Genomic DNA, 17,787 nt, shown 5'->3' with positions numbered 1-17,787 from the left:
GGGCCGGTCAACACCTAGCGAATCAGAGCGCGCAGCCTTCCACAGGCCAACAAGCCTGGCCCTGATTGGCTTTCCTGGGACCACGCCCACAGTCCTAGTCATGAAAAGCTGTGCTTGCCTGGAATGCTGCTCCAAGCTCAGGAGCAGGTTCTGGGCTGGCGCCCCCCTGGGCCTTGGGGTCGGTGGTGCCGAGTGGACTCCAGCACTAAAAACCACTAAAAAAAAAAAAAAAAAAAAATGACCCTATTGGATTTTCTTGGGGGAGAGCGCTCGCTCGTTATCCTGTTTGCGTGGCAATCCAGCGGGACCCCTCAGCTCTGTGCCTTATCTCCAATGTAAATAACGCCATAAACACCACATCAGGGCTTGGCTGTTGGGAAGCCAAATCCAGCCTCTTTTCCTGTGGCAGAAGAAGGGAGGCTGGGGAGCCGGCCTTCACGTCATAGTGGAACTTTAGAATGTTTCCTGTCATGAAAACATTAGCTTATTTATTGTCATTCTTAGGCTTGGCATCCTTCACGGGTAATTCCCTGGGAAACTGCTTTACCCAGTGGGTTGGAATCAGTAGACAGCACCTCCTCAGGAAGGAAGAACATCTTGATAGTTGTCTAGTAGGTATTCAAGTTACTTGAATACTCAGAGTGGCTTGCTGTCCTCCATCAGAGGAGCCTACATACGTAGTGTGTGGAATGTGATGTCAGATGTTTGATTTCCTGAGGTTACACCCTGGAGCAAGACTGAGGCGTTCAAGCTGTGTCCCTGGAAAACAGGGGAAGTGGAGAGCTAGGCTGATAAATCTGATTTAAAAATTGAAGAGGGCCCACCACAGAAACCTAGCAGCTCAAGTCCTCTCCTTTCATTTGCCTGGATCCCATATGGGCGCGCCGGTTCTAATCCCGGCAGCCCCACTTCCCATCCAGCTCCCTGCATGTGACCTGGGAAAGCAGTCAAGGATGGCCCAAAGCACCCTGCTCCCCCGTGGGAGAACCAGAAGAGGTTCCAGGCTCAGCTCTGACTGTTGGGGCCACTTGTGAACCAATGGATGACAGATTTTCCTGTCTCTCCTCCCTGTATATCTGATTTTCCAATAAAAATAAATATTAAAAATAGGTTTGATAAATATTCTATAGTGACTGTTGCAAAGTATGGAAAGATTAAGTCTGGAAAGAGTCAAATGAATAAAAATGGCTGAAATTTTTAATTGTGTTCAAAATATACCACTTGGACTTAAGAGTTGAATTGATTTTTTGGAAAATTTGAAAATCCAAGAAATCCAATTACAACTATGTTATGTGATTTTTGATTTTTTTTTTTAATCAAAGCGGGAACTGTGGAATGGAAATGCCATTGCTTCTTACTTATTTGCTTTGGGGGTTGACCCAGTGGTTGCAAGTTTTTGTTTGTTTAGATTTATTTATTTTTATTGGAAAGGCAGATATACAGAGACGAGAGAGAGGAAGATCTTCTGTCTGTTGATTCACTCTCCAAGTGACTGCAACAGCCAGAGCTGAGCCAATCTGAAGCCAGGAGCTTCTTCCAGGTCTCCCATGTGGGCACAGGGTCCCAAGGCTTTGGGCCATCCTCCACTGCTTTCCCAAGCCACAAGCAGGAAGCTGGATGGGAAGCAGCGCTGTCAGGATACAAACCAGTGCCCATATGGCATCCCCACGCATGCAAGCCAAGGACTTTAGCTGCCACGCTACTGTGCCAGACCTGGATGGGAGATCTGTCTTGTCTCCTTCTGTGTAAATCTGCCTTCCCAACCAAAACGAAATATTTAAAAAGAAAGCAAACAAAAACAAGTAGGCTGATTATAAAAGTGAACCTTGCCTATGTGGAAGACATTTTGACATAGCCAGTTAAGCCTTGAGCTGTGACATCAGCATCCCATGTTGGCTCTGGTCTCACTTAAGCTGGCTTTAAGCCTGGCCCAGACCTAGCCATTGCAAACAATTGGAGAATGAACCACTGGCTGAAAGATAGTTCTCCCTCTCCCTGTCTTCTCTGTGTAACTCTACTCTTCAAATACATAAAAAAATAAATCTTGGGGCTGGTACTGTTGGGTGGACAATAAAGTTGCCACCTTGGTGCTGGCATCCTATATGGGAGGCTGTTAGTCCCAGCTGCTCCGCTCCTGATCCAGCTCCTTGCTAACGTGCCTGGGAGGCAGTGGAGATGTTCTCCCTGCCCCCACACGGCAGAACCAAAAGCAGCTCTGGGTTCCTGGCCTCCAGGCTCCGTTGCCACTGCAGGAGGGAATGAGTACACGGACGCTCTCTCTGTCTCTCCCACTTTCTCCGTGTAACTCTTACAAATAAAATAAATGTAGGCAAATGAATAAATCTTCGTGTGTCTCCTGGCATGAGAGGTAACTGCTGTGTCCTCGCCAGGCAGCTGCCATCCTCCAGCTTGACCACATGCCTGAAGTAGTGAGGTCTGCCCAATCTCGGACTGTGAGCCTCCAAAACCACGAACTGCAAATATATTTTGAAAATTTGTACATAGCCCATGCTGGGTGTTGAATTGTAATAACAAAAGCAAACTATTTCTCATCATCTACTGCTCTATGTTTGGGATGAATAGGCTTGTTTGCATTGACAGGGAACTGTACATGTCTTCCATCCCTGGGCTTCACAGAACTCAGCTATCGAGTGACATGTCCCGCTATTCAGTGAGTCACTCATCAAGACACAGGAAATAAAACTCAAAGTTGTAAATCACTCTTTTAAACAAAAACAAGAAGCTAGTGATGCATATTTGGAACCATCGGAACTATTTAAAATAACCTAGAATTCACACAAAGTGTAACTTGGAAAACACAAATGTTTTAGCCCATTTATTTTAAAAAGCTTCAGATAAATTGTTTATCAAACGCTCATTAAGGATGGAGAGCTAATAGACTATTTACAAGAAAGGTACGGGTACTTTACAAAGTTTATGGAGGATGACATTTAAAAATAAATGTATTTGGTGTATAAAGTTTTGAGATGCAGACATAGTTTTACTACAAACATACAGTTTTCACAAACTTTAAAAAGACTTCTCATATTTTGGGGGACTGTTCTGTAAAACTTCAATTTTCTGAAGTAATTATTTAGGGAAGAAAAACAGGATTTCCACAGAAAAAAGATGGCGACATGAATGATTTTCTACCAGCCACATTTTGAAGATTTGTTTCACTCTTAAATTTCTTCTGTCAGCCAAAATTATTTTCTGGGTCAATTTCCTCAGGTGAGCTTGTCCACATTTCCAATCAAATTCAGTGATGACATTATTTTAGCTTCACTTTTCTTTTTGCTTCTTTATGTTTCTTCCGACAGTCCTAGAAAAATCATAAATTCAGGTCTTTGTTAGTGAGCGTACACTGTTTCAATGTATTCAGGAACCATACAGCAGGCTGTGTAGGTTTTTAGGCTATAGAGGTTACTGCGATTGTCAAGGTTATGGAAATGCAAGCACTCACCATCAGCAGGCTATGTGTTCTGGCCTCCCAGGAACTTTTGCTAGCATTATTTCCCTCTCCTCTCCAGAATAAGTCAGAACCTATTGAGAAAATACAGAATTACTATAAAATGGATAATATCTAGTGTTCAGAATTATTAAGATCTCTAATTCTAGTTGACTATTTTCTTCAATTCTACTAATTTTTTAAGAAGGATTTATTTATTTTTATTGCAAAGTCAGATATTCAGAAGAGAAGAGGAGACAGAGAGGAAGATCTTCTGTCCGATGATTCACTCCCCAAGTGAGCACAACAGCTGGTGCTGCGCTGATCCAAAGCCAGGAGTCAGGAACTTCCTACAGGTCTCCCATGCAGGTACAGGGTCCCAAGGCCTTGGGCCATCCTCAACTGCTTTCCCAGGCCACAAGCAGGGAGCTGGATGGGAAGTGGAGCTGCCGGGGTTAGAACCGGTGCCCATATGGGATCCCAGCACATTCAAGGCGAGGATTTAGCCGCTAGGCCACCGTGCAGGGCCCTACTTATCTTCTTTAACTTGACACTTTTTATAAGTAAGACATTATTTTTCAGGAAGTGAGAAATTTTAGTGCTATAACTGATCTCTGTGGATAAAGCTTTGAGTGTCAGTTGTTAAGCAACACAGATGAAGCAGTAAATGGGTGTCCAGCCAGCAGCCACTGAGATGTACTCCACATTACAATTTGGAAGTACAGAGGCTGTTGACACAGGTCATAACCAAGGCCTCCACATTATTATTCATCAGAAAATGGCTATTTTAGGAGTCCGGCAATCAAATCAGCAGTAGTATGATGAAGGTTTCTCTTCAGGCCATCTAGAAACTTCATATCCCTTTTCTTGAATATACTTCTCACTGTGATCTGGCCAGAATCTCGAGCTGACACTTAAGTTAGGAGTGAAGGGCAGTCAGGACCGCAGATCCCTTGTGCTTTTCTGCCAAGGAGCACAAAGCTGGATTATCCAGAAGAACCAGGGAGTTTTGGCCTGGCATTCATTTCGTTTATCTTGATGTAATCCCATGTGGACTTTTATGGTCCTAAAAATAGTGCAGCAGTCAGCAGGTGGCAGAACCACGGGATGCTACAAAGGGTCAGCATTTCTGGATGGGGGTGACAGTAAGAAGAGCTGTGTGGTTACCATTTACTGGGAAAGTAGACTCACTCACCATGAAGTCTTTCATCATGCTTAGAGAAAAAGAAAAATCGAGTGGTTTGTTTCACAGGCAATGATGCTTCTCTGAAAAAAAGAAGGGCGAGGGAAATAGAGATATTGGTTGGCTTCATTTCAATAATTTCAAAGAAATACTTACATTAGAGGCATAAATCAATGATACCATAAATATACTGATAGATTCTCAAAGACAGTATTTGTTTTCCTCATTTTCCCCGGAGTTAAAAATCATCCTGCTTTCCCTCCAATTCAACATTCCTCTCTCCAAAGGTTTTAACAGTGAAACCTGTTCAACTGTGAGCTGCTGCTTCCCACTCCAGCTGCTCTTACTTCATCCTCACTATTCCTTCCTCACTGCCAGGGTTCCCCACACGCAGGCGATGGGGGCCTGGGCTGGGGGCACCCAGCCTACCTCAGGATCCCATTTCTAGACCCACAAATCACTGCTGGTGTGACTTCCCTTGACGCATTCTTTCTCCCACAGGTGGATCCAAATCTCAAGGGAAAAAGAGACTATTCCAAATTACGTAAGGTAAGGAGCGAAGGAAAAAGGAAGTTGTGGGACAAACTTGGATACTTTGAAAATACACCGAAACACGTCTAACTACCACTTTTATCAATTATGAAATGTTTCTGCACGAGACTGCTTACTCGGGGACGGGCTGTCTGAGATCTGTTTCTTCAGCAGCATCTTCCTCCTCCTCTGAAGTGCTGCTGTCTTGGAAACGAGGGTCCCCCTTGCAGCCAGTCCTCCCAGCCTTCATCGTTTCAACTCGGTAGGTTTCTGTATCAGGACAGGCAGAGATGAGTGTCGGAGCTGAACAATCAGATATTGCTGAACACATGCATTCTCTTACTTTCTCCATAAATATGGAACTCAAACTTTAATACGTTGTTTTTTTTTTTTTTAAAAAAAGGGAGTTTCACCTTTTTTGAATTTTCAAACAGGGAGAAACTGTCATAATTTTGACATTGCCAGGATTTTTTGTGATAAGGAATACAGTGTTGTAAGAAGATATAAAAAAAAATGGTTTATGTATCTTCAAAAATAACAAAATCGGGCCCGGCGCGGTGGTGCAAGTGGTTAAAGGTCCTCGCCTTGCACGCCCGGGATCCCATGTGGGCACCGGTTCTAATCCCCGGCAGCCCCGCTTCCCTTTCAGCTCCCTGCCTGTGGCCTGGGAAGGCAGTCGAGGACGGCCCAGGGCTTTGGGACCCTGCACCCGCGTGGGAGACCCGCAAGAGGCTCCTGGCTTCAGATCGGCATAGTATCGGCCGTTGCGCTCACTTGGGGAGTGAATCATCGGACGGAAGATCTTCCTCTCTGTCTCTCCTCTCTGTATATCCGCCTTTCCAATGAAAAAATAATAAAAATAAATCTTTAAAAAAAAAAATCAAATTTTGCTACTATTTATTTAAAACATGCAAAGGGTACATTTTTTTGCATTTTTCAATCCCAAAATCTTTTGAAAAATCGATGAGAAAGCTACCTACATAACCATCTTCTGCACTGCCAAAAATTTCCCACACACATGTCAGAGATAGCGCACACAGTGCTGGTGTCTAACCAAGCGCAAGTGCAATTTCTCACAAGTGGCCCTCAAAATTAGGTTGACAGTCAATTTGTGCCTCACGGAAACTCCTCGGGGGCAGAAGAGAGGCAAGATGAGGGAAGCAGGCAGAGGATATGCTACAGCATCCCAGTTACAACAGTAAAACCACTAGATGGCTTATGTCATTTTAGAATGCCAGGGCTAGCTATTGATTTGTATCTGTCAAGCACAGCCTGAGCTGCTTGATTCTTTGAAGAATCAAGTTTAGCTGTAGCTGAAATCTGCTGTACAGAGCATCACATGAACATTCGGGATACAGAGCAAGGAACATGCTCCTCAGGAATAAATGCTTTTAGTCACGGTCCATGTTAACTTTCACACGTAAGCCGAAGGAGCTGGGATGCAAAATTGGAAGTACTTCACACTTTTTATACTTTCCCCTACATTCCGGTAAATCACCAAGAGTTAACCTTTTTTTTTTTTAAGATTTATTTGTATTTATTGGAAAGTCACATTTTCAGAGAGGAGAAACAGAAAGATCTTTTGTCTGTAGATTCTGCTACCCAAGCAGCCACAGCGACTGCAGCCATGATGATCTGAAGCCAGGAGCCAGCAGCTTCCTCCGTGTCTCCCACGTGGGTGTCAGGTCCCAGGGCACTGGCCTGTCCTCAACTGCTTTCCCAGCCCACAGGCAGGGAGCTGAGTGGGAAGTGGGGCAGCCAGGACACAAACCGAAACCCACCGGTGCAGCAAAGGTGAGGACAGGACCCAACCACTAGGCTGCTGCCCCAGGCTCGCAAGAGTAAACTTTTTAATAACTGACATAATGATGCCGTGGTACGTTTATACGCAGCCAAGATGATTTGTTTTCTCTATCAATACATGGCACTAGTTTTCTATAAGTTATAGCATTTAAAATTCTACTGAAGACACAAACCTATTTAACATACAGCTTACTACACTACTTTATGGTGGTTTTTACTTAATGCAAACATAGTTTCTCTCAAAGCATCAGTCACAACACATTACCACCATGATGGTGCAGAATTTCATGCTGTTATTTTTTTTTTAAGTGAACCAGTATATTCTGAACAGCAGACAGGAAGAGAGCTCTCCGATTTACTGATTCACTTCTCAAATGCCTCGAGCGGGGGCTGGAACAAACGGAAGGCAGAAGCCTGGAACTCAACCCAGGTCTCCCACATGATGGGAGGGACCCAAACACTTCAGCCATGCCCTGCTGCCTCTGAGGGCGCACATCAGCACAAACGCAGAATCAGGAGTGCAGCTGGAACCTGGGTGCAGGCCCTCCAATCCTGGCCGCAGGCACCCCAAGCAGGGTGCTAGCTGCTGCGCCAAGTGACAACCTTGTAAATCTCACGTTGGTGACACACAAGGAAGACTCAGTCAAGGAATTCACTCACTGCAGACTCAATTGCCTTAAGTGAAAAAAGGGAAGAACAGTACCTTCCTTTGAGTCCTTAGTGTCGGAATCAAAAAAGGAGAATGTGAACCCGGTGGGCTGCTTGGGCGTGGGAGAGTGCGCCCCGGGGCTGTGGATGGCGCCCAGAGCTTTCTCCCCATCGCAGTCCTCATTCCAGGGCGTGTCTTCTTCCTTCTCACTGGCATCTTTCGTAGATAGGAATATTTCTTTCAAATCCGTAGAGATGTTATAATACATTTCTTTAGACACTTCAGGCAGCTTTTCAATTTCTTCCCTTTTTTTCTTTCTTTTTGCTTTACTGAAATGGTAATACGTGGACATGTGACATCACGAAGAAACAAAGTTCTGAGTAATTTCCAGAAATCATTATAATTAATTAATTATAGAAAACTTGGATAACTTTTTATCCAACTAAGAAGTTCCACGCATAAGATTCTTTTACTAAAGGCAGAATCTTGACCAATAAGCCTTCTTACACAAAACCTTTGAAAAAATTACATATTAAATATGAATGAATTTTCTCTTGCCCCCGAACTTCATTTAGAAATTATGGCTAGCTAATAGCTGCCAGGAAGGGAATCACTTAGCCTCAACAGGCTTCAGTTCCCTTACCTATAAAACGGATGCACTAAACCAAATTTTGAACTCCATGTTCATTTCAATTTCTGAAATTATGTGAATTTTATCCAAGTGATGGGAAATAATAACTTTAGAGTTAAAAGTTTCTGTTATAAATCTGCTTTATCTTCAGGAATGAACATTTCTTTCCTCTTTGATGTTAACCAAAATTACACAGAAACTTCCAATACTGAGTTTTTAGTTAATAATAATAATAATAATAAAAAGCCCCTTTCTTTCTATTAAAGTCCATTCCATGTAACATAAATCCAGGTCAAAGTCATTATTGTATTAGCTAAAATAGTAAGTGAAAAGGATACCTAAACAATAATCTTAAGATCTAAGTTATCTCAAAAAGTGAATGTTTCATGCATCATGGGATAAACTAACCTGGCTATATTTTATGACAGATAGGTTCCCAATGGAACCAAGCTATATATAAAAATGGTATCATATAGACTGTATCAGGGAGTACACTGAACTATTATGTGGCCCGCTATCTTTAAAACTGGGCCAGAAACTCTTGGATCAGTTCTTTCAAGAGGCAGAGTTGAATTTCCCATCCATCCCTTGGCTGTGGCCAGGGCTTGGTGAGGTCTTTCAATGAGCAGGCGGCATCAGCACTTCCAGCAAATGACTGCTTAGGCTAGGGTCTCAAGAACAGTCCAAAGGCCCTGGGGAAACCACTGAGAGAATCTGCATGGCCTTGGAGGGGGCTGCAGGTGAAGGGCTTATGCAAGAGTACAGCAAATTCTCCTGGAAACTGGAAGGAAGGGGATCCTTGTGGTGTGGTGGCAGTGAGTTTAGCACCACCGTCGCTTATACTAATATGGCAAATAAAAATGTACAAATCTATTTAGATGAGTTAGTTAAGCAGATCTCCAGGGAACAATTGGAAGAATTTTCTTTTTTTTTCTTCTTCTTGCTGCTAACAGCAAAACGTTAGGAGAGTAAAACTGAAGAGACATTTAAAAAAAAAAAAAAATCCCTAATGTCCAGAAGGCAAGTGACATAATAATTTAATACTCCTAAGCAAAGATCTTAGCCATGATATGTCAGGAAACACGGGCTAATGGAGGCTGGCTAACTGTGCTCTGTGCAGTCAAGTCTGGCCTGTTGCTATGCTTGAACTGCCTACCAACAACGTTTTTCTTTGACTTGAAATGATTTGGGGGTGGAAATAAAGACGAGTTCTTGACATACAAAAATGATGTAATATGCAAATTTCAATATCCTTTAGTAGTCATTAGAACACAGCCTCTCTCATATATGCATGACTACTTTTCTGCTACAAAAGAGTGAAATTGTAACAAGAGAATGATCTGCAAAGTCACATTAACTATCTTGGCCTCTTTCACAGAAAAAAATCTGTAGAACCAATCTAAAAATTAAGTCATTTGTTATGATCTTACACAGACCTAAGAAACTGTAGTTTTTCAAACAATAGCATTCTCTATGGATATTAAAGCAATTCTCTCAGCAGTTTCTGAAGCCAGGGGGGAAAAAAAAAGATTATTTCAAAATGAAGTTTGAGTGTAACTTTTATCTAAAGCAGTTAACCCAAGCACATTCACAAGAGATCCACAGAGATTTTAAGAGTTTTATTAGCAGAAACACCACTAGCCTCAACTGAAATATTCCAAAACAGAGGCTTTTTAAATCTCCCAACTTCAACAAGCTGTACCGTGGTGCCAGTCCCTATTTCCTCATTTTGAAATTCATTAATTTGATAGGTAGAGAAAACAGAGATAGAGGCCTTCCATCCAGTGGCTCGCTCCTCAAAAACCCCTAAGCTGGAGCTGGACCAACCCAAAGCTGAGATCCTGGAATCAATCCAGGTCTCTGATGTGGTTGTCAAGGAACCAGCTCCTTAGTTACCACTGCTGAATCCAGGAATGTACAGCAGCAGCAGGCAGGAATGGGAAGTGGAGCTAGGTCTTGAACCTAGGCGATCCAGTAAGGGATAAGGGCATCCAAGGGGTTCCTAACTACCAAATGCTCACCACACGTGTGGTCTTCAGTTCACAACCCTCTAGTCAAAGGGAGCATCCAATATGCTATATTCAAGGACCCAGACCTGACTTGGATGACAGCATGCTCAATTTGGAGGTAATGATTAAAAAGGATGAGACTTCGGAGAAACCTAAAGAGGAAGTGAGTATATTGGGTGTGTGGTAGATATGTAAACTGTGGCCAGATGGCCAACCATGGTTGAACTTTCACGTCCATAAATTCTTTGATACTTCTCCCTTTAAGAAGTGACTTGTTTGAGGAAAAACAAGGAAGGCAGACGCAGCAGTTGTATGACTTTAAAGACTAGATCAGAAGGCATCTGTTGGTTCCTTCCCTTTTTTTATTGGGTCACCTGTCTTGAGGGATGCCAGCACACTGGTGGGGAATCAGACAAGAGTCAGACCTCCTGCCAACAGCCAGGTGAGGGAACCTACCTAGAAACCATATCCGTCCAATCAGTTTCGTGAAGATTAAAATCTTGGGCAACATTCTGACTACAATCCTTCGAGAAATACTGGCCAAAAGCTAAGGCGCATCCCAACCTTTCAACTCACAGAACTTGGCAATAAGAAGCACTTTGCTTCTAAGATGCTATGTTTTAGGCAATTTGTTATGCTGCAAAAATAATAACTATAGATAGACAAAAACATGAATAATATATTTTATAAATTAATCCCTTGTGTGTTCAATGTGGGTTTTCTGAAATAACATATACAAATTGTACAGTGGAAGGACCATTAGATCTACGTTGGTCTAATGTTACTCTTGAAAAGAACTCTAAGTCTGGGGCAATTTTATATTCACAGTTGCAAGAACAGAATCCCCAAATATCTTTCACCACTTTCCTATAATGAAATAACTCACATAATTATGATAACTGTCAAAACTAAAAGATCAACAGTTACCAACTGAACTTGGACTTTATTGTTTTTCACTGTTTCTCTACAAACACATTTTTTTTTTTATTCGAGATACTACATTGTTTTAGCTGCCACTAAGAGTCAGAAACATTAAGGATTTAAACCAAGTAATTACTGGCTACTTCATGCATTTGCTTTATTAACAAACTGAATGCAAATATGTAGGAAAATTAAATACACAAAAGGTTTACAGAGAGATAAGGAGCCAAAGAGGGATTTTTTAATCTGGTTTTCCACTTTCTCAAATAGCCCCAATTGCTGGGGGTGGCCAGGCTGAAGCCCGAAGCCTAGGCCTCTATTAGGATCTCCTATTTGGGGGCAGGAGCCCAAGTACTTGGGCCACCTTCTTCTGCTTTTCCAGGTGCATCAGCAGGGATCTGGATCAGAAGACACTTCAACCCATGCTCATACAGGTTGCTGGCATCACAGGCAGCGGCTTACTCTGCTACACTGCACATGTCAGCCCTGGAGAATGTCCCACACTACAGTAGCTTATGTTGAATGTCAGCATTTCAAAATATATGTCCACTTTCTGATTCCTGAAGCCTATCAATTTTGCCTTCTTTGTACAAAGTGTCCTAAGCAGTAAGTTAAGGACTTAGTTGAGGAGATCATGCAGATGATTTCAGGGGAACCAAAAGGAAACCCTCAGTGTCCTTTTAAGAGACAGAGCCAAGGGTCCGGCGTGATGGCATAGTGGCTAAAGTCCTCGCCTTGAACACACCAGAATCCCATATGGGTGCCGGTTCTAATTCCAGCAGCCACACTTCCCATCCAGCTCCCTGCTCGTGTCCTGGGAAAGCAGTTGAGGATGGCCTGGAGCATTGGGACCCTGCACACGCGTGGGAGACTTGGAAGAGCTCCTGGCTCCTGGCTTTGGATCAGCACAGCAACAGCCACTTGGGCCACTTGTGGCCACTTGGGGAGTGAATCATTGGACGGAAGATCTTCCTCTCTGTCTCTCCTCCTCTGTACATCTGCCTTTCCAATAAAATTAAATAAATCTTTAAAACAAAAAGAGCGACAGAGCCGACAGATACCCAAAGTACAGAAGCACAGACTGCAGCTATGTGCATACATGCAGTCACCAGATACAAGGAGCAAGGAACAAAAAGTACTGGTTTTCCTGAACCCCCAGGGGGCAATGCCGTCCTTCTGATACCCTTGACTGGATTTTCAGTTAGCAAAACAGGAAGGATGTAAACTCTTGTGGTTGGGTCCGGCAGCGTGGCCTAGCGGCTGAAGTCCTTGCCTTGAACACACCAGGATCCCATATGGGCGCCAGTTCTAATCCCGGCGGCCCCACTTCCCATCCAGCTCCCTGCTTGTGGCCTGGGAAAGCAGTGGAGGACGGCCCAAGGCTTTGGGACCCTGCGCTCATGTGGGAGACCCGGAAGAAGTTCCTGGCTCCTGGCTTCGGATTGGCATAGCATCAGCCGTTGCACTCATTTGGGGAGTGAATCATTGGACGGAAGATCTTCCTCTCTGTCTCTCCTCCTTTCTGCCTTTCCAATAAAAATAAATAAATCTTAAAAAAAATTCTTGTGGTCACAAAGTGCAATTTGTCAGAGTGGAAGGCACCGTTTTAGAGAAGGAGTAAACACCATCATCACTCATGTGCGTGAGATGCCTTTAGGAAAAGGCAAGGCCTTCTGTATCACGTGCGTTATTCTTCTCTCCCTCTCTCCACCAGCTGCCCTCCTAGAGCAAATGCGGCAGGGTCAACTGGTGGAATACTGGTTTCTGTTTCGGTTCACTGTCTGAGATGAAATGAAATAATGGCCATACCTTTCTTTGGGCTTATCATCTTTTTTCCTTTCGTAAGTGGCATGGTCTTGCCTCGTTGGATCATAACGTATGATGTCCCTGTGTAAGGAAAGGGGAGAAGTAAATCAGACAGCAGTATTTAGATCTTGGGATTGGGGCAAGATGAAACTGTTTTAAACGTCCTAAAATTCCTAAGATAAAATGCAATAATAGCTGTGATTTGCATAAAATATCTCACCGGTAAGGCAGGGGATGGATAAAGGAACAGCCGAGAAAACTGATAATGTGTCATGTGTTGGTGATTGAAGATGCTGGATAATGCTGTACAGGGCTTTTACTGTCTTACTCTTTCTACATTACATTTTTAAAATTTCATAATAGTTACAATTACAGTAGTTTAACAGTTTTATAGTTAACAGGTAAAATTGTTTCCCAAAAGTTACATTACTAAAAGCAAAGCTGCCATGACATCAAAGTCTAGAAAGACATATTTTAATTTTTTTGAAGTGAATCGGTGGGCTAAAGATTAGTATATTTGTAAGATCTGATACATATTGCCTACTGTTTTCCCAAGGAAATTAAGAACAGTTCAATTTGAAACTGAGTCTAGGGAGGAATGCATGGAAAAAAGCAGAATGGGATGGAACGTAAACCATACTTAAATTTCTTCGTAGTTGCTGATCCCTTGCTCGAAGAACTGCTTAAATTCATATTCAAAACACTTTGTACCACATTCAGGGCTTGCTTTTTTTCTGCAGCAAATTCTTCTTCCTCAGTAGTTTTCTCTTCATTCACCTCTTTGACAGAAAAAGATACTTAGTAATATCACGGTCAATATATCTTAAGAAATCTCAGTCTCAAACATGTAACCAATTCCCCATGAACTGCGAAGCCCATCAGGCTAAGAAACGCTTCCCTTCACTCCATTGCCTTCTCCAGCCCCAGACTGTTAGGCCACAGCAAACCCAAAAACTGCCTGACCGGCAAAGAAAAAGTCCCACTTTTACTTGCAATTATGGAAATAAATTTAGATTTAATGGTTTTCTATGCCAAGTTGAAAATTTGTATGGACAAGATTGACAAAGATTAATCCAACAAGATATAATCATGTATCTAAAGTGATTATTGTGGGGCTAGGGCTGTAGCATAACAAAGTAAGCCTCTGCCTGTAGTAATAACACCTCTATGAGTGACAATTCAAGTCCCACCGGCCCCACTTCCAACACAGCTCTCAGCTAATGGCCTGGGAAGGCAACAGAAGACAGACCACATCCTTGGGCCCTTGCGTCCATGCAGGAGACGCAGAAGATCCTAGCTCCTGGTTTTGGACCAGCCCAGCTTTGCCACTGCAGCCAACCGGGAGTAAACTAGCAAATGGCAGATATTTCTGTCTTTCTTTCTTTGTAAATCTGTGTTTCTAATAAAAATAAATACATCTTTTGTATAAACTGATTATTCTCCGACCATTTTAAACATTCTAACAAATGAATCTAAATTGCATGCATCACTAAAAATGATAGAAATAGTGAAAAATGATAATTGGAAAGGCAGATCTACAGAGAGAAGGAAAGAGGAGAGAGTTCTTCCATCTGCCAGTTCATTCCTTACACGGCCATAAATGGCTACAGCTGATCCAACCCAAAGCCAGGAGTCAGGAGCTGCTTCTTGGTCTCCAAGGACTTGGACCATATGCTACTACTTTGCCAGGCCATAAGCAGGGAATTGGATCATAGGTGGAGTAGCTGGGATGCTGGTGCCACAGGTGGAGGATCAGTCTGCTATGTTACCATGTCAGCCCCAACAACTTTTGAGTCTATAATAAAAATTTCAGGAGGAAAGCCATGTGCCAAGTACACAAAGGCAACATGGAATCTTAGAGGCTGCAATCCTCAAGCACTAGAAACAAATGGCAGAGAACAAGATTAAATAACTCATTCTAATTATGGGTTACAAAAGAAATCTAAGTAACTTGGTGCAGAATAAAATAAACAGAAATGTAAGGGCTCAAAGGAGCTGAAACGGTATCTTGACTGGAAAGAGTAGCTTCATGGTCTTGGCCAGAACCGGCCATGTGCTGCCAGGGACGCACCTTACCTGTTTCTCACGTCACGGACAAGATGTGAGACGATCTTGGATGGATGTCACCTACCCTACCCTTGCTAGCAGCTTCAAATAACAGATTCTCGTTTAACAATTTAAAGTGTACCTAAGAAATGCTAGGTTATCTAGACATTTGGTGACAAAAATCCTCAATCTAAGGTCTTGGCCTGCGGTTCTGACATGAGGATGATTTGAATAATGAAGCTTTTACCTTCCTGCTCCCCTTCGCTGTCACTCTCCAGAAACCGGGAGTCCATGCGGAATCTGTCATCGTTGCCAAAGTGAGACTGTAAATCCATGAGCTACAACGACACAAAGCAGAAACAAAGGGCTGCTACATCCCCAAGGAACTGCTTCTGCTGAAGGCTCTCCACGTGGACCTCGCCACAACAGCAAATCCATCACGTGAACCTGTCCTCCGTGTAGCCTCACTCTGAATGGCCAGAGAGGACCACAGAGGACTTGCTCCCGAGTTAAACATCACACTGCCATGGGCGCTAGCATCTACCTATGACTATCCAGATTTATGGGCTGTGTCAAACGATAGCGACCTGTTGCAACTTTTACTATTTTCAGTCTTCAACTAACCTTCTGTCCGGCTCTACCCTCAAACTGAGGTTTAATCTTGAACCTGTCGCTGTCGTCCTCAGAATCAGATTCTTCATCGTCACTGCTCTCAAAAAGCTTCCCAGATGCTTTAGCCACAGGTTCCTGTTAAGCAGACACAGAATGAACAGAAATGTCACATAACCGAAGCAATCAGCACTTTCTTCATCGTGTAAAGTCCCCACATTTAAAAAACAACAATCCAGACACATGGAACAGGAATGAGTGGACGACAGGTCCAGGGGAGGCACCTGACTCAGATCACCCTCAAGCGGCCTGGATTTGAGAGGCAGACAGCATGTGTGTCTGCAGCGGTCCCAGGAACACTGGTGTCACCCTGCAGATGACACGGGGAATATAGCTTCCTGCAGGACCACATGTCCACGATCCCTGATTTCAGCAGGTGGCGGCTCGTGGTGCCCGGAGTCTCCCATGTGGCTCCCCAGATGATTTCATTGTAGAGTTTTGGAAAACAATAACACAAATGGATCCGTAAAAATCAGTTGAAGACCCAGCAGGACGCCCTCCACGTCTTACTTTGACCAGTTCTTCTTCCAGCCTGCTCTGTGCCTGAGGATGTGTGTCCTCCTCTTCGCCGTCAGAGCTGAAGATGATGTGTGTGGACTTGTTCTCGGGATGACCATCCTAGGGAAACCACCAGGAGCATCACACTTCAGCACAGTCTAATGAACCAGACACACCACGTCCACTGCCTGCCACATGTACGCCCTGTCCGTCCCCTAGTGAATGACATGCTTATTGCCCAACACAGAGACACATGACTCCTTTGTCTTCATTCCCACTGACACCAAGTCTCCTCAGTTCAACATTCTTGTGATCGTCTAAATCTACTCTGCCATTGCTGCCATGATTCTCTGTCCCCCAAGGGCTCTCTGCGACTCCGGATTTGACCATCTCATCTGTTTCATCATGGTCTTAAGGATCTCTCCAAGTGGTTGGCAACATTTTTTCTAGAATGGGTCAAAGAATAAATACTTTAGGCTCTGCGGGCTATATCGGCTCTGTCTTCTACTAAAAAGCCATTCTCAGCAGCAGAAATGGAGGACTTGAGATACCTTTCTTTCCACCAGGGTTTATTCCCAGCTGTGGACCTGACTTGACCTTCCCACTAATGCAGACTTGCGGAAGTTACACGTAATGGCTCAACCGGATTTCTGTCACCCCTGTGGGTGACAGAATCTGACTTCTAGCTTCAGCTCTTGCCAATACAGGCACTTGAGAGTGACCAGGTGGATGTGAATTTTCTTTCTTACAAAAACACACAAACTCCATCTTAGTTTGACAAAAAACATAATACATAAATGCAATATGCTTTGGATGCCCTGGCAGTTACATCACCAGGGCCCTGCACCCATGTGAGACCAGGATGCAGCTCCAGACTCCGTGCTTTGGACCGGCCCAGCTCGTGCCACTGAGGCCATCTCAGGAGCAAACCAGCTGATGAAAGATCTTCCTCTGTAAATCAGCCTTTCAAATAAAAACAAAATCTTAAAAAAAAAATCCCACTTGGGTTACACACATATGATACCAGAGTGCCATGGTTGAAGTCCTGCCACAGTTGATTTCAGCTTTCTGGTGGGGCACACTCTGGCAGGTAGCCAATGACTCAGATGCTTGGGTATCTGCCACTCAGACAACACAACTGGATTGGGTTTAGGACTTCTGCCTCTGGCCTGACCCAGGAGAGGTTTGGTGAGTATTTTGGAAGTAACCCAGCGAACGAAAAAAAAAAACTTATTATTAAACAGAATGAAAATAAATACATATTTTAATATTTTTCGGCAAACAGAATGTAATGTTACTTCGTTTATGATATATTCATACTAAATATTTGTGACAGGAAAACTTAACTCCGATGCTAAATATAAAACTGGGATCCAGTACGATAGCCTAGTAGCTTAATCTTCACTTTGCATTCAGAAGGATGCCATATGGGCGCCGGTTCTAATCCCGACAGCTCCACTTCCCATCCAGCTCTGCTTGTGGCCTAGGAAAGCAGTCAAGGATGGCCCAAAGCCTCGGAACCTTGCACCTGTGTGGAGGACCTAGAAGTTGTTGGCTCTTGGCTTTGAATCAGCTCAGCTCGGGCCATTGAAG

At 43.5% G+C, this 17,787-nt stretch overlaps 1 protein-coding gene across 1 annotated transcript in view; it reads right to left on the bottom strand.

The window, feature by feature from the left end:
* Positions 1 to 2,830: 2,830 nt before the first annotated feature.
* The window catches only part of NOL8 (nucleolar protein 8), a 29,484-nt gene continuing 14,527 nt past the window's right edge, over positions 2,831 to 17,787 (bottom strand). Inside the window, exons 8-17 of the mRNA XM_040962835.1 lie at positions 16,207 to 16,314; positions 15,652 to 15,774; positions 15,275 to 15,365; positions 13,622 to 13,760; positions 12,985 to 13,062; positions 7,669 to 7,943; positions 5,300 to 5,432; positions 4,644 to 4,714; positions 3,464 to 3,543; positions 2,831 to 3,322 (exon numbers count right to left, since the gene is read on the bottom strand). Of these exons, the coding sequence (XP_040818769.1) occupies positions 3,272 to 3,322; positions 3,464 to 3,543; positions 4,644 to 4,714; positions 5,300 to 5,432; positions 7,669 to 7,943; positions 12,985 to 13,062; positions 13,622 to 13,760; positions 15,275 to 15,365; positions 15,652 to 15,774; positions 16,207 to 16,314 (1,149 nt within the window). The 3' untranslated portion in view covers positions 2,831 to 3,271. The remainder of the gene's footprint in view (positions 3,323 to 3,463; positions 3,544 to 4,643; positions 4,715 to 5,299; positions 5,433 to 7,668; positions 7,944 to 12,984; positions 13,063 to 13,621; positions 13,761 to 15,274; positions 15,366 to 15,651; positions 15,775 to 16,206; positions 16,315 to 17,787) is intronic.

Source organism: Ochotona curzoniae, unplaced genomic scaffold (genome assembly GCF_017591425.1).
Source record: "Ochotona curzoniae isolate NIBS_2020 unplaced genomic scaffold, NIBS_Ocur_1.0 scaffold_3208, whole genome shotgun sequence".
In the NCBI taxonomy this organism is placed as follows: domain Eukaryota; kingdom Metazoa; phylum Chordata; class Mammalia; order Lagomorpha; family Ochotonidae; genus Ochotona; species Ochotona curzoniae.
The sequence above is the reverse complement of the archived record's forward strand: the minus strand, read 5'-3'. Positions and strand labels throughout refer to the sequence as shown.